This window comes from Vanacampus margaritifer, chromosome 18, assembly GCF_051991255.1.
Source record: "Vanacampus margaritifer isolate UIUO_Vmar chromosome 18, RoL_Vmar_1.0, whole genome shotgun sequence".
Classification (NCBI taxonomy): Eukaryota; Metazoa; Chordata; class Actinopteri; order Syngnathiformes; family Syngnathidae; genus Vanacampus; species Vanacampus margaritifer.
Window position 1 is genome coordinate 1399589 of NC_135449.1, and position 14399 is coordinate 1413987.

General features: G+C 38.2%; 1 protein-coding gene across 4 annotated transcripts in view; it reads left to right on the top strand.

Moving 5' to 3' along the window:
- Positions 1–14399, top strand: part of vti1a (vesicle transport through interaction with t-SNAREs 1A) — a 106201-nt gene that overhangs the window by 12934 nt on the left and 78868 nt on the right. For 2 of the 4 annotated variants that reach the window (XM_077551500.1, XM_077551498.1), the window contains exons 4-5: positions 6647–6724; positions 12529–12549. In XM_077551500.1, coding sequence (XP_077407626.1) covers positions 6647–6724; positions 12529–12549 — 99 coding nt within the window. The remainder of the gene's footprint in view (positions 1–6646; positions 6725–12528; positions 12550–14399) is intronic. The other 2 variants (XM_077551501.1, XM_077551499.1) reach the window with 1 other exon arrangement.

A 14399-nucleotide genomic window follows, 5' to 3' on the forward strand; every position in this document is an offset into this window, starting at 1 on the left:
TTTCTCTCCGAAGGAGGCTCTCTTCTTCTTTTTTTCATTTTATTTTCCGTGTACAGTAGCCCCTCGTGCGAGCGAACGCGGCGAAGTCAAGGAAGTCGGCAAAGACGGAAATAAAACAAACGGCACCCTCCTGTGCTTGCTTGCGTCTGGAAAAAAAAAATAAATCAGGCTCGTGCTTTACTGTAATAGGCTGCTTGCTTTTCACTGGATGGTCAAGAGAAAACAAAAAGGTCTGCACTAAAAAATCAAAGAAAATAAGAGATTAAAATGAAAAAAAAGGTTAAAAAAAATAGGATGTCAATATTCTGGAAAAAAGTGTAATATTTTTTGAAAAATTTGCAATTTTCAAGAAAATAAAAAAATTAAGATGAGTCATAAAAAAAAGTTAAAAGATTTTGTATATAGATTGGAAAATGTTGGCTAATTTAGATAAAATGTGCGATATTAAGAAAAAATGTAAACAATTTTGTAGAGATGTACCGTTTTTTTTCAGGGCCGATACAGTTGCCGATTATTAGTAATCAAGGAGGCCGATAACCAATATTTGAAGCTGATATTCATTTTCAGAAAAAAGTGTGGGGGGTGGGAACATTTTGGGAGGTTCAGGGAGCTCCCAAAGTTACCAGTACATCTTAAAAATGGAAATGGAAACGTAAAGAAGTAAATGCCATAGCTCTGTTTTTTCCAAAATTAAAAAAAACCCTGAAATCTTAAACATTCACATTTCTTTGTTTTAATGCCAAACATAATCAAAAGGTTCAGAAAGTTCCCAGGATAAGCAGCATCTGAAAATGTAAATATATATATTTTTTAATTTTCTGGACTAAAGTGTTGGTGCTCTTTTGGGGAGCAAAAGAAGTTTTGGGGAAAATATTTTTTAAATGCAAACTTTAAACATACAAACACGAACAAGTTTATTTTCTCTCTCTTAATTGGCTCTAGCCAAATACAATCTGAAGGTGTAGCATCGGATTAAGATGGGCAAACAGTTATTTTTTTTCCATTTGCAAACATTGGCCGCTCTCCTCTTCCTCTTCCTCTTCCTCCCCCTCCTTGTCCTCGTCTCGGCCTCGGAAGGTGCCACCTTGCAGTGACGGTGCTTAATTGCACTTCACGCTATGCCAGCAGCCACGTGCGGTTGGCCAAACCGAGCACGGAACTTCAGGGGCCCCTCATTACACTCTGCCCCTGGGTAGTATTTTTTTCCCCTTTTTTATATACACGCCTTTTATTCGTCCCCCCCCCCCCCCCCCCCCATCTAATGAACTGTTTACATTTTTCTCCCCAGCTTTGCAGGCGCACGCCATTATTTGCAATTGTCCTTGTGTCACTCGCGGCTGCGGGCACAAAGAACAGTTGGAGGGCCGTCAAATGGCCGCCGCGCACGTGACACTTTGGAAATCATTAAAACATCCAAACGGTCTCTTTTCGTTTCTATCAGCAGGGAGATTTAAAAACCACACTGATGACAGTTTTTCACACAAAAGGGGGAACCGTATCATGAAACAAATGAAAAATATGATGTCATTCTCATGACATGTCTAGACAATGTTTGACTTCATCTTGAAAATGTAAGAAAAAAAAAACACTTTATATTTTTGGGGATACTATTTTCTCAAATTTTCTCAAAATTGTAGACATGTATAAATAATTGTATTTATTCATTTATTTTCTTTTTTTTTTAAATTAAAAAAAACCTAACTCTCACGAGTTTTCCAGAAAATATTTTACTTTATCTAGAAAATACTGTGTAAAAAATGTCATTAGATTAAGACATTTTTCTCAAATGTAAAACTTTTTTTATAAATAATCTGACTTCACACAAAAAACGACTTTTTACTTGAAAATAATTTTTGGGGGTAACAGATTTGTGACTTTATTGGTGTCTTCTCCAATACAGTGTATGCTGAAAATTACAAAAAAAGTTTTTTCTTGAAAGGGAGAAAATCCACGTTACAATAATGAGCTAATGCACACAAAGGATTATGCAAAACTGATTAGCATATCTGATATGAATGTTATGCGTGCATATGTAATTATGTTTTGATGGGTGATGAAGAATGTTTTTTTTTAAGCAGAGCAATCCATGTCATCCCTTCTTTTTTTTTTTTTTTTTTTTTTGACAGGACACCAACACCTGCGCAGCGGCGCTGTTTTGACGGCGTTTGCATCAAGTTAAAGATGTATCTTTGTAGTGTTCCCGCGCGCGCGCTTCTGGGAATAAAATGCAAAAAATTCTCACCCAAGATTAGAAAAGTGACAAAAGACAGACCTTTGAAAAGGATAAAAAAAACAAGAAAACAAGCCTCCTCCTCCTCCCTTATCTCTGCAATAAGCGACCATTCTTTTTTAGATGACAAAGCCTGATTAATAAGGTTTATTTAAAGACGCTGGCTCTGTATCCATATACAGCAGATATAAAAAGTCTACACACCCTGGTTCACCCTGGTTTTTGTGCAGTAATAAATGAAACCAAGGTCAATCATTTTAAGACTTTTCCCCCCCACTGTTATTTGACCTATAACCTTTACAACCCAATTGAAAAATGACATGAAATGAACGAAATCATTAGCCTCATAGTATGATAATAATATAAAAATAAAATAATAATAAATACATGATCTAAGCCTGTTTATTTTTAATTCCCCTCTCAAAAAGGTATATATTTTTTTTTCAGTGAAGTCACATTAATGGCAGAAAAAGTTTTGAGAATTATTTCTTTTGGTCCTAACCCCAATTGAAGTTCAGCTGTTCTCGAATGCTTTTCCTGACGTTTTGTTAGCCTAATAGCATCATTGCCTTTGTCATTTTTATAGTGTTTTTATGAAAAAAAAAACAGGGTTATAGGTCACATTAACTCATTTGCTCCCAAAGACGTATTTATACGTTTAAAAGTTGTTGTTTTTTTGGAAGCAATGGTAGTTATTACAAAAACGTCCAGCAGGTGGCAGCAGAGTATAAGAGATCAACCAGGGCCATGTTGCAACAAACTCTTTTTGGCAGTGTTTTCAACAGGAATGTGAATAATGATGAAACTTAGCTATATTCTAATGCTAATTGCTGCAAAACGGAAACAGATAGAAATATACTTTTTTTTCCGGATGAAAGAAGAGACTCTAATCTTTCTTTTGATAGATTGATAGATGTTTTTATAGCAATAGAAAAGAATATTCTGTGGGCCTTCCAAAATCAGTCAAAATTCAGTAAAACAGAGAGGGAGCGAAGAGGGTTGCTTCAGTGGAGATGGCTGCCTGTGAATGAGTTAATGACGGGCAAAGTTTGTTTGTGTTTGTTTTTTTTACGTCACAAAAATGAAACAAGGGGTCTCTAGACTTTTTATATCCACTGTTTATAATGAATTCACACATTTTTCTGCTTATTATGAAATGTGTCAGCATATTAAAGAGCAAATGTTGGAAGATGTTGTTGATGTTTGGTGCTCATCATTGGGCGATGTGTTGTTGTTCCAGAGGGGAAATCCGAAAACCCCTCCACGCTCGCGGGTGCAGGTGGGAAACGTCGCTTTCATTGCGCTGACATTTTCCCGTCCTTTTATACGTTTTTGCCTTTGTTACCCGTCGCATTGCGAAAGTGCTTCACACGCAAACAGCTATTTAGAAACACCTGCCGTCGCCGTTTGTTGTTTTTGAAGACATTGGAATCAATGGCGCTCGTGACGCGTCCCCGTCTCAATTACGGCTGCATGTCGGCGCTCCCCCTAAGTTGCACCCGGGCTCTTTATGATGAAGCTCCACTTAAATGGAATATGTGGGTGTTTTTTTTTTTTTTTGTGCTTTCGGTTTCTTTATTCCTCTGCAAAATCAGGAGCGCTATTGCAAATTCACGCCGTTGATGCTTACAGTCGTCTTGATGTGTGAATGTGGCTTTATTTGTTATTAATCAAACATAAATCAAAAAAAAAAAAAATCAGAAATATACATTATTTTCTGTGAAATGTGTATAATTTTTTTCATGATTTAATTTTGATGATCTAACCCTAACCCTATTTGTTTTTTTTCCTCCAAAAATATCAGACTTTACTCTCACAATATTGACCTTTTTCCTGCAAAAATATATATATTTTTCTCATAATATTTATCTGTTTATCTTGAAAATATGAAAAAAAAAATCTAATTTATTTTAAAATATTAAAGATTTATTTTCTCAATAATGTCAGACTTTTTCTCACAATATTTATCTTTTGTCTCGGAAATACTTGAAAATTGTCTAAAACATTATTTAAAATGCTTTTTTTCTAACATATTTATCTTGAAAATATGGTAAAAATTCTTAATTATTTTTCTATTTTCTATGAAGTGTGTATAACTTTTGCTGAAAAAGATGTAGAAAAATATGAAATATTTTTTTCTCAAAGATATCATTTTTTCTCACAATATTTAACTTTTTTCTTGAAAATATTTGAAAATTCTCTTCAGTAGTATTTAAAAAAATCTGACTTTTTTCCCCTCACAATATGTATCTTTTTATCATGAAAATATGAAATAAAATATCAATTATTTTTTCCATTTCTATTTTCCTGCGAAATGTACATTTTTTCCTAAAAAATACAACTTTTTAAAAACATTCACTTACAATAAAATGTTGTCATTCCTTCATCATCTATTGAAAATACATGCATTATTTTCTTCATGCTATTTGTTTCTCTCATTACAAGCACTCAGTTATTAATTAACTGTTTTCTTCACAGTATTCATTTCTTTCCTTCAATTTTTTTCCCCCTTGCATTATGATTTTCCTCAAAAATGTACAACTTATCTAAAAAATCTGTGACAAGTAATATACGAGCCAAAAAATATAGGCTTTTATTGTAATTGATTTATGTCCTTGATGGGAAGCACCCCAATAATACATGTGGCCTCATGCAAGTGAGCTCATCGTTGAATTCATTCCAAACGTAAACTAAAATCCAACCAAATGGCGCTTTATGAAATAGGTTGTACAGTCATGCTGTTTGTCTTTGAGTTTTGTCCCACCTCCTGAAGCAGCAGTGAGGCAGAACAGGGTGCGAGTGGGCTGGGCGGGAAGGAAGCGGGTGGGGTGGACTTCGGGTTGTCGGTGGTGCGAATGCGGTTTGGTAAACACTTTAGCGCGCGTGCTGTCGCCGCACGTTCCGCTTAAGAGGGCACGTCGACACGTTGTTTTTCACAGGCCGGGCGTCTGTAAACAAGTGCGCCATCGGCAGCCCACTCCTGCAGCCGCTTGTGAAGTGGGTGTCTTATTTTTGTCTGCGCCCCTCCTCAACCTCGCCTCACACACACACACGTTTTGGACACGACATTCCCTGTTATTGTGCCTGCGTGTGTGCGTGTGCAACCCTCCACCACCAGCTGATGAATTATTCCCTGTCTGAGTCCCAGCATTGGCGCTATCACAGAGTTTGCTAGTGCACTGGGATGACAGCGGTGACAGCCCCCCCCCCCCCCTCCCTCCTTCCAGTGCCCCCTCCCAAGAAAAGATTTAGTGCTGACAAGTGCTACTTCCTCATAATAGACCCCCCACTTCCCCCATCCCAGTGACGAGATTTGATTTATTTATGCTGGCACTACCCCTGTGGCACAAGTTTACCTAGTACAGTACAACAGCCCCCCCCCCCACACACACACACTTGACAACCCCCCCCCCCCAGCTGAGCAAGGACCACTTCCAACAACAATACATTCTCATTTGAACCTTTATGTTATAGTTTTGTTCATGTTTATGGGTCAGTGTGGCTTGCTGTGTGTAAATCAAACATCTCCTCTTTGAGCACCATGTAAATAAATTAAATATACCATAAATAATAATAAAAAACAACAACAACAATGCCCTCTTAATACATGTATGCATTTCAAAAAAAATTTGGGGAAATTTTTTAAAAACAGTTTTGATCTTCTTCTCAGGCCATGTAAATATTAACTACACTATGCAGGTTAAACAATAATAGTAATTCAAAAAAAAAAAAAAAAAAAGGCCCTCCTATTTTTTTTTTATTAAAAAAGAGGTTTGAGCTTCAAAATAGGTCTTTTTTTTCGCATTTTAAAATATTTTTTCCCCAGTTCTAAACTTAACAGGTCCAAAACACCCCCTGTATGATTAACCCTATAGTATTTAACCACTTTTGTCACTACCATATGAATATATAACATGTAATAAAAACAAACAAAACAATATTGAAAATAGGAAAACATTAAGGCCATACATTTCATTTTTTTAATTCAATTTTTCTGAACAGGTGATTGTGACTCACTGTGATGTTTAATATGTATAAATTATTGTATAATTGTAATTGTGTATTGTATATAAGTGTAATTAAAGTAACCAATATACTGCATAAATAGGATAGAATAATTCTGAAGAAGAAAACAACAAGGCCCACCATGCATTTTTGACAGGTGCTGCTGTTTTGGTTAGCTAAACCGTCTATTGGAGATTTGTTCTTTTTGTCATTCCAGAAGTTGTTTGTTGTGCCTCCCGTTTGTCGGCCATTTCCATTAGGGGGCCCCCTTGCTTAAGGAATGCATGCTCGGTTTCTTCTTCTTCTTTTTCTCGCTACACCATACAACAGCACTAATCCATCTTTCTCCGTTTTGCTTTCTCCTTTTGCCCCCCGCCCCCTCCCTTTTTCTTTTTTGCTTCCTCCTGGCAGAAAAGGTCACGTATCGCCTACAGTGACGAGGTGCGCAACGAGCTCCTGGGGGACGACGCCAGCTCCTCGGAGAGCCAGGTGAGGCGCTAATCAGCCCCGGCCCAACTGGCCACCGACCGGTGTGGGGGGCCGACTCCGAGGCCCGGGGGTTGATGGGGGGGGTTGCGTCGGTCGGGGTGGGCTCCCCTCATCCTCGCCAGATCTGAGGACGACGCCGGCGTATTGTCACCAAGTCATGCGGAAGCAACACTGTTTAATGCAAAGCTGGGCCGACGCGGGGCATGGGACCGGCCAGATTGCCAGCACCCACACACACGCACACACGCACACGCACACGCACACAATGAAAAGCAGCAGTTCAATACCAAACGGCAGTCGCGCCACAGCTGGGTGTCGCCCCATAAATAGTCCCTCAAACACAAAATGCTCAAATTTGCTTCTCTTGCACATTCGTTAAGAAAAAAGAAGAAGAAGAATCACCAAAAAGTGTCAAAAGTGAAAAAAAGTATTCAAATGTTATTAAAAATCTGCAATATTTTTTCTTAAATGTCACTTTTCGGCATTAAACAATTTTAAATAATGAATTGTCACCCTTTTCCCCCTGACTTTAAATTGATAAATAAGCCTTGTGTTCCTTAAAAAGTTGTTTTAAATGTATTTTTTTTTAAAACGCGTCTTTTAACATTTTTAACAAAATATAATAACATTTTGACAAATGCACAAAACAAAACGTATTTCATTTACACATGCTATTAAAAACAATCACCCCATACTAAAAAAATAATTCAAAGTTTACTCCTCAAAATATGAAATTTTATTAAAACACCATGCAGTATTTTCCATAAAAGTCACTTTTAAGCATTAAACAATTTTAAAATAATAACCACCCCCCCCCCTTCTCCCCCTGTCTTTAAATAGCTAAATAAGCCTTGTGGTCCTTAAAAAGCAAACATTTAAGCTCTATAAAATTTAAACAATAAATTAACTCAGAACACACGTTTTTTTTTTTACATTTGAAATTTTGACAAATGCGCAAAACAAAGCTTGCACAAAAAACTGAAATCTGTTCCTTTCATTTACACACGCCATTAAAAATAATGACCTCAAATTATGCTAAAAGTACAAAAATAATTCAAAGTTTACTCATCAAAATATGAAATTTTATTAAAACACCACGCAGTGTTTTCCATAAAAGTCACTTTTAAGCGTGGAACATAAATGACAATTTTTCCTGCATTAACAAAAGTAATATATTCATTCACAGCAATTTTGGTCATGTCTTAAAAGTGCAACATAGGTCAAGTATGTTATGATCAGAAAATCAAAGTTTTTTTTTTTGTAATTGGTCAGCCAAAAAAAAAAAAAAGTTCTTGACAGTCTGGAAAAATACATGAATAATAAGCCTGTATTGCATGAACTCTTGTTTTCCTTCTTGGCCCAGTTTTGCATTTGAAATCTTGTTCAAAGCAAATTTTTATCATAAAAAAATAAAATTTGGTTCTTTATTGCATAGCAGCTATGAAAATAGGCACTGCTGAAAATAATGAAGAATACAGCAAAAAAAAAAAAAAAAAAGACAGGGCTGTATGAACTTTACCACTCAGCCTTGTTTTCCTTTTTGGCCAAGTTTTGCATGTTTGGTTCTAAGTGAGTTTTTTTTAAATGCTGAAAATCACACTATTACTACTACTAATAAGCCTGGGCTGTATGGAACACACACTACGACTTGGACTATACATCTTTTGACTCATTTATAGATTGTGACAATTCAAAATGCAAAATTGCATTAGCTTAAAATAAATTTGATTATCTTTAGGAGTAAAATATGGCATGATTTTTTTTCTTCTTAACGTCCCCTTATTACCATTTCAAGGATGACCCACCATCTTCCAAACATATGTGAATGTGTGTGCATGAGTGTGTGTGTGTGTGTGTGTGCGCGCCGAACCAGGCCGCCTAATTGATATGCATATTTTCCTGGCAAATTAGCGAGACATTAAAGTGACGCACGCACGTCGGAAAGGAGATGGGCTGTCACCGATGTCACGTTTGAGACGCTGACGGCCGCCCATCAAGGAGAGAAAAAAAAAAAGCCCAAAAAGAAGTATCACGTCGTCTCGTTTGGAATCCAATTCATCTTTCTGTTAAAAATAGCTTTTTACACACAGCTTAGGAAAAATTAAAAGACGACTGCAAAATGATCAGTTTCCATTTTTTTCCCCCCTCAAATACAAATATTGTCATTTTGAGCATTTACGTGCAGAAAATGAGAAATGGTCAAAATAGCAAAGACGATTTTTTTATATCTAGTGTTGCCTATTATTCTAATTAAAGGAATTCAAACTGAAAATTTCCCAATGAATTATTACGTTTGTTGGACATTATTACATTTGAACGAGAACTGTTTTTTTTTTTTTTTTTTTTTACTGGGCTAAAATATAAAGTAAATACAATGACATTTATTTCTAAAGCTAAGTCAAACTTTACACTGTGAACTTCAAATCCACAGTGGTAGTATATCATATTTTGAAAAAATGAAAGAGTTGTAGAAAATCCCAAAATGTACATTCTTATTTATTATGGCTGTTATTCAATTTTTAATGAAATATAGAGTGTTCTATAAAGTAATGAAAAAATACACAGTTTGGTGAATGCATTTCTTTCATATTATTTTAAGAGGCCGGTGTTGTATGGCAGGCGTGACTCTGTTTTCCCTCCTTGGCCTCATTTTGCATTTCGATATCAAATGCTTGTTCCAATACTTCTCGAGTTCTCACGGTTTTACATAAAATACTTTGTTTCTGAAAAAAGAGGATTTTTTTTTAAAACTAACATTAAGAACTGTAGCACACAAGTGTGTCAATGATGTGTATTAATATTTTTTTTTTAATGATTTTTTTTCATTCTAAAAAAACAGCAGTCTTCGTGAAGAATAAATTAAGCAATTTATTATATTTTATGATGTATTTTTAAATTGATTTAGATATCAAATGCTTGTTGCAATATTTCTCGAGTTCTCACGGTTTTAAATAAAATACATTGTTTCTGAAAAAAGAGGTTTTTTTTAAACTAACATTAAGAACTATAACACAGAAGTGCGTCAATGATGTGTATTAATATTTAAAAATTACATTCTAAAAAAACAACACAGTCTTCCTGAATAAGAAAGTAAGCAATTTTACTTAGTTTATTATATTTTATTATGTATTTTAAATGTATTTATTTGTGCAATCAATAATCATGAAGAATACGCTATTGAAAATATATAGTACAGTAATAATAAACCAATGTTTGATGGTCTGTACGATTCCTTGGCCGGGTTTTGCATTTAAAATTTTATCCCAATAATTGTTAGGTACTCACGAGTTGAGTATTTAAAAAAAAAAAAAAGAAGAAGAAATTTCTTCATCTAATGAGATGGCGGCGATAAGAAAGAGAGGGGACCAGAAGTTGGGGGCAAAGTGGGGTCAATTTAATTGCCGGCGATTTGTAAACCGGGCCCGCATGGCGCGGCGTAGCCCGTCGCTCCTGCCGATCATTACGGCTCACAAACGTGGCGGTGACGAGGCAAAAGGATTTCCAGCTTAAGTAAATAGGCAAGTTGCGATAATGGCTAAAGGACCATTTAATAGAGTCGCACATTTCTTCGTTATCTGTACGCCGGCAGAGGCGGAATTGGCACTATCACGTGCTAGGCACATTTTTTCCCCTCCCCGTCTTTTTTTTTTTTTCTTCCTCCCGCACGCACACATAAACGACACGCCGAATAGTTTCGATTTCAGTGGCAGCAGAAGGCTTGGCCACGAGAGATTGCGCCGGTTTGAGCCGGCACCGACCAGATTTTTCCCGAGCTACAAAGGAAGCGCATTACCACTTGTGTCGAATTCCGTATTGGGGTAAGGGGGCGGCGGGAGGGGGGCGGGGGGGGGGCGTTTGGTTGGAGAGAAAAAAATCATTTGTTTGAAAAAAAAAAAATGCTGATTATCATAACAGAAAAATTGCAGCAGTGCAATTTTGAATGCTGGCCGGCTGGTTGGCACCACAAAAACACAAGACGAAGACGGCATAATTACGACATTCACGGCGTTCCACAATGCGAGCGTCGTCGTTGGCCGCGCTAAAGACGCCGTCGGGCGAAGGAAAATCAAGATGGGAAAAAAAAAAAAAAAGCCGCATCTCAACCAGGCTTTTGTGCGAGTCCTCCCGTGAGGATTTGCAATCAGTCAGGCGGCACAAACCAGCTGAGAAGAAGTTTTGTTTGGCGGCCCATTGAGCCATCGTAGGATCTGCTACTCTCCAATAAGAACGACCCCCCCCCCCCCCACCCGCCTTAGTGTTGTATTAAACTTTGCCCTTTTAAATAAGCCGACCTTGCTGTGTGGATGGAATTAAGTCGCATCTTGTTAGCGGCTCTGTAGGAAGAGACACATTTATACTTGTTTACCTTGCGGAGTAGCTCAAGTGACTTTTTGTTTTATGCAAAAAAAAAAACGAACAAATTCTTTGTGGAAAAGAAAATAAGCAACTCACAAAATAAGCTGTTCTGCACATTATGGACACTGTTGATATTTATGGAACAGCGAGCCATCGTTGGTTTATTTGTTAAACGCTAGCATACTTTTGGTGTTTAGCATCAATGACTCCAAATATTTTCTTTTCGATGAAACGGGAATATTGGATGGTCTAGAGTTGGCTATGCTAACAGTGCCAAACGTACCACAGACATCGATCCCTTTCGTATCGCGATATCGATATTGTTGTGATTTTTAACACGTACCTACCTTTTTATTATCGAATTAAAGAAATATAAATCAGGCTCAACGTCATTCTTATCTAATTAATACGGAAGACGATCAGGGCCAGTGAAGAGGAAAAACAAGGGTGGCAGGATTCTCACTTTATTCTCAGAATTCTGAAAATCAAATGAGAATTCTCACTTTAATCTCAGGATGCTGTGATTTAAGTCCGAATCCTGCCAACCTTTTTTTTTTTTCCCTCTTCACTGGCTCTCATCCACTTCCGTAAATGAATAAATATCGCACGTGCCAATATTGCAAGTTTGCAACGATATGTTTCCAACGTGTTCTACTTTCAAACTCACCTTCCGTTAGTTACCCTGAAATATAAATGCAAACAAAAACACAGATCTGGTAATCTCGTGAATCGTGAACATCCCCTGCTGTCAATAACGTAACATACGCATCGCATATCCATTTTTTGGGTGTGCGTTTTGTTCGCCGAAATCCACAACTGTTCATTGCAGTTCTTGTGCTCTTTCTGTAACGCCCAAAAACGAGCACATTTGCAAGAGTTTAGAGTTTAAAACCTGGCGTTTGCCAGCTTGACTTTTTTCCCTCTGAAATTCCTTTTTTGATCGACTTGAGTTTCAGTGCGTCTTTTATCAAAAATGTGTACGACTAATTCCCGTCGCTCCAACGGCGCGAAACTCCGCCGTGCAAAATCCCATTCCAGAGAATTTACCAAAGTGACAGGTGAGAAATGGTAAAGTCCATGTTTTGACATATTTTGAGCATAATGTTCGCGCATACTATAGCGCTGGTGCGACATGATTTTGTGTGACTTCCCGGGTAACGCGAGCTGATCCTGCCAGCCGCGGCTCTCCACTTCCTCGCCGTTGTTTAATGTGACAGTGCGACAACTTGATCTTTGTTTGTTGGGGGGGGAGAAAAAGAAGTCAGCGCTCGGCTGCGTTTAGCACGTTTGTCTGCTGATTTCCGAGCGCTCGGCGTGCAAACAGAAAAATCGTCACGGTTAATTTCCGTGCGCCGCCGCGTGACGGATTTCTCTTTCCTGGATGTGTTTTTCCTCTCTCATTTTCTTTTCCGCTCTCTCCATCGCTTTGCCTGACTCTCGTGATGCAGTTGATAAAGTTACGTGAAGAGGTAAGTGCTTCTCTGACTATTTAAATCGCCCCCCCCCCCACCTTCCCGCCACTGAAATTTCCATTTGCCCTCCTCGTGTGTTGCGCAGGAAATTAAATTGGGCTCATTTGGACGCACTTTGGTCTGATTGAAGCGCTTAAAGGCCAAGTCAAAGATAATGAATTCCCGGAAAGGCCAACTTCTCTACTTCTTCTTTCTCTCAAACGTAAGACAGTGAAGAGTTTGCCCTTTTTTGAAGACAGTCAGTTGGGAAAGTACGGCAGCCTTTGAGTCCACGACTTCATCAGTCGACGAAGAACTGTATTTTCCATTTTTTGTGTTTTCCATTCCGAGTAGTCGTGAGAGCTCACCATGTCATTATTCACTCATTCACTCCCAGCCATTTTCACTGATGCTTCCAACTGGATTTGGACTGATTTTGCAAGGCCCACTGAATACTTTGTTCTATTGCTATAAAAACATGGAAGCTGCCAAAAGAAAGATTCTCTTCTTTCATCAGGAAAACAAATGATATTTCAATCTGTTTCCGTTTTGCAGAAATTAGCATTAGAATATAGCTAAGTTTCATCAATGTTCACATTCCTGGTGAACACATTGTCAAAAAGAGGCCCTGGTTTTGATCTCTTATACTCTGATGACACCTGCTGGTCGTTTTTTGTGATAACTACCATTGATTTAAGTCGGGATGGACTGATTGCCATGGCCGATTATCGGCGTCAGTTTTCAGCATTTTGATCTTATTAGATCCATTTCAAAAAGTGTTAGGGAAGTAATTCTTTCAATTTCCAGAGATGCTGCTGGCCCTGCAGCTTCTGTTTTTTGTTTGAAATTAAAACTACGATTAAGTAAAATTTCAAAACAGTACTTCCGATATTTAAACATTTTGTACAACTTTATTTACTGTAGAAAACAATAGGGAGCTATTTGCTTCAATGAAGTTGTTATTTTACTTTTGGAATGTTTTTGCAATAAAGAAGCCTGGCAGCCCCGAACCTGAACCGTCAACCCGAGAACTGCGATTCAGACGTGCGCTACGCTACGTGGTTAATGTCAATATTGAGTTTTGGCTCATTTTGGCGAACCCCGTTGGGGTCCTGCGAGGCGCGACCGGCTGCCGCCTTTCTTCGCAGGTGCTGCAAAGCGCCGCCGCCGCCGCCGCCGCCGCCTTTAAACGTTCAAGCTGCTTTTTTTTTCTTTCTCTCTTTCTACAATCTCTGGAGTTGCGCTCCTTTTTCAAAGCCATTCATAATTTAAGAGCGCCAACCCAACAGGCCCAGATGCTGTTATCCTCTCTTCCCGTTTTATTTAGTTGTACGGGAGTTTGCCTGTCTTCCTCCCACACTTTTGTTAATTTCCTCTTCACCTCGGGGTCAGGAGACACCTCGCGTTTACCTCACCTGTCGACTCTCCTTTTCCGACGGCTCCGTCGGCGTAATCGTCCTCGATCGGGTGCCCCCTTTTCGCCTTTTCGACGCCATTCTTCAAAGGCTGGCACAGCTTATACGCACTTAAGCTTGGCTTTAAAGAAAGAAGGGGGGGGTGGGGGGGAACTATACTTTTTTTTTTTCTTCACCCTTCTCTCTTCAGCTGCAAAACATGTTTAAATATTTAGCAGCCATATTCACAGCTGTTTGACACTTGTAATTCCTCGTCTTACAAGTCCCAAACAAACGGCGCGGAAGATCACACAGTCAGTCGGAATCACAGCTGTCATCATTATTCACTTTGACTCACCCCCTCCTCCTCCGCCCCTTATTGAAATAATAAGGAAATCATCTGAACTTTGGAAAATGGTGTTAGAAACCGCCCGCGTTTGATATTGGGAGGGAAAAAAAGAAAGAAGAAGAAAA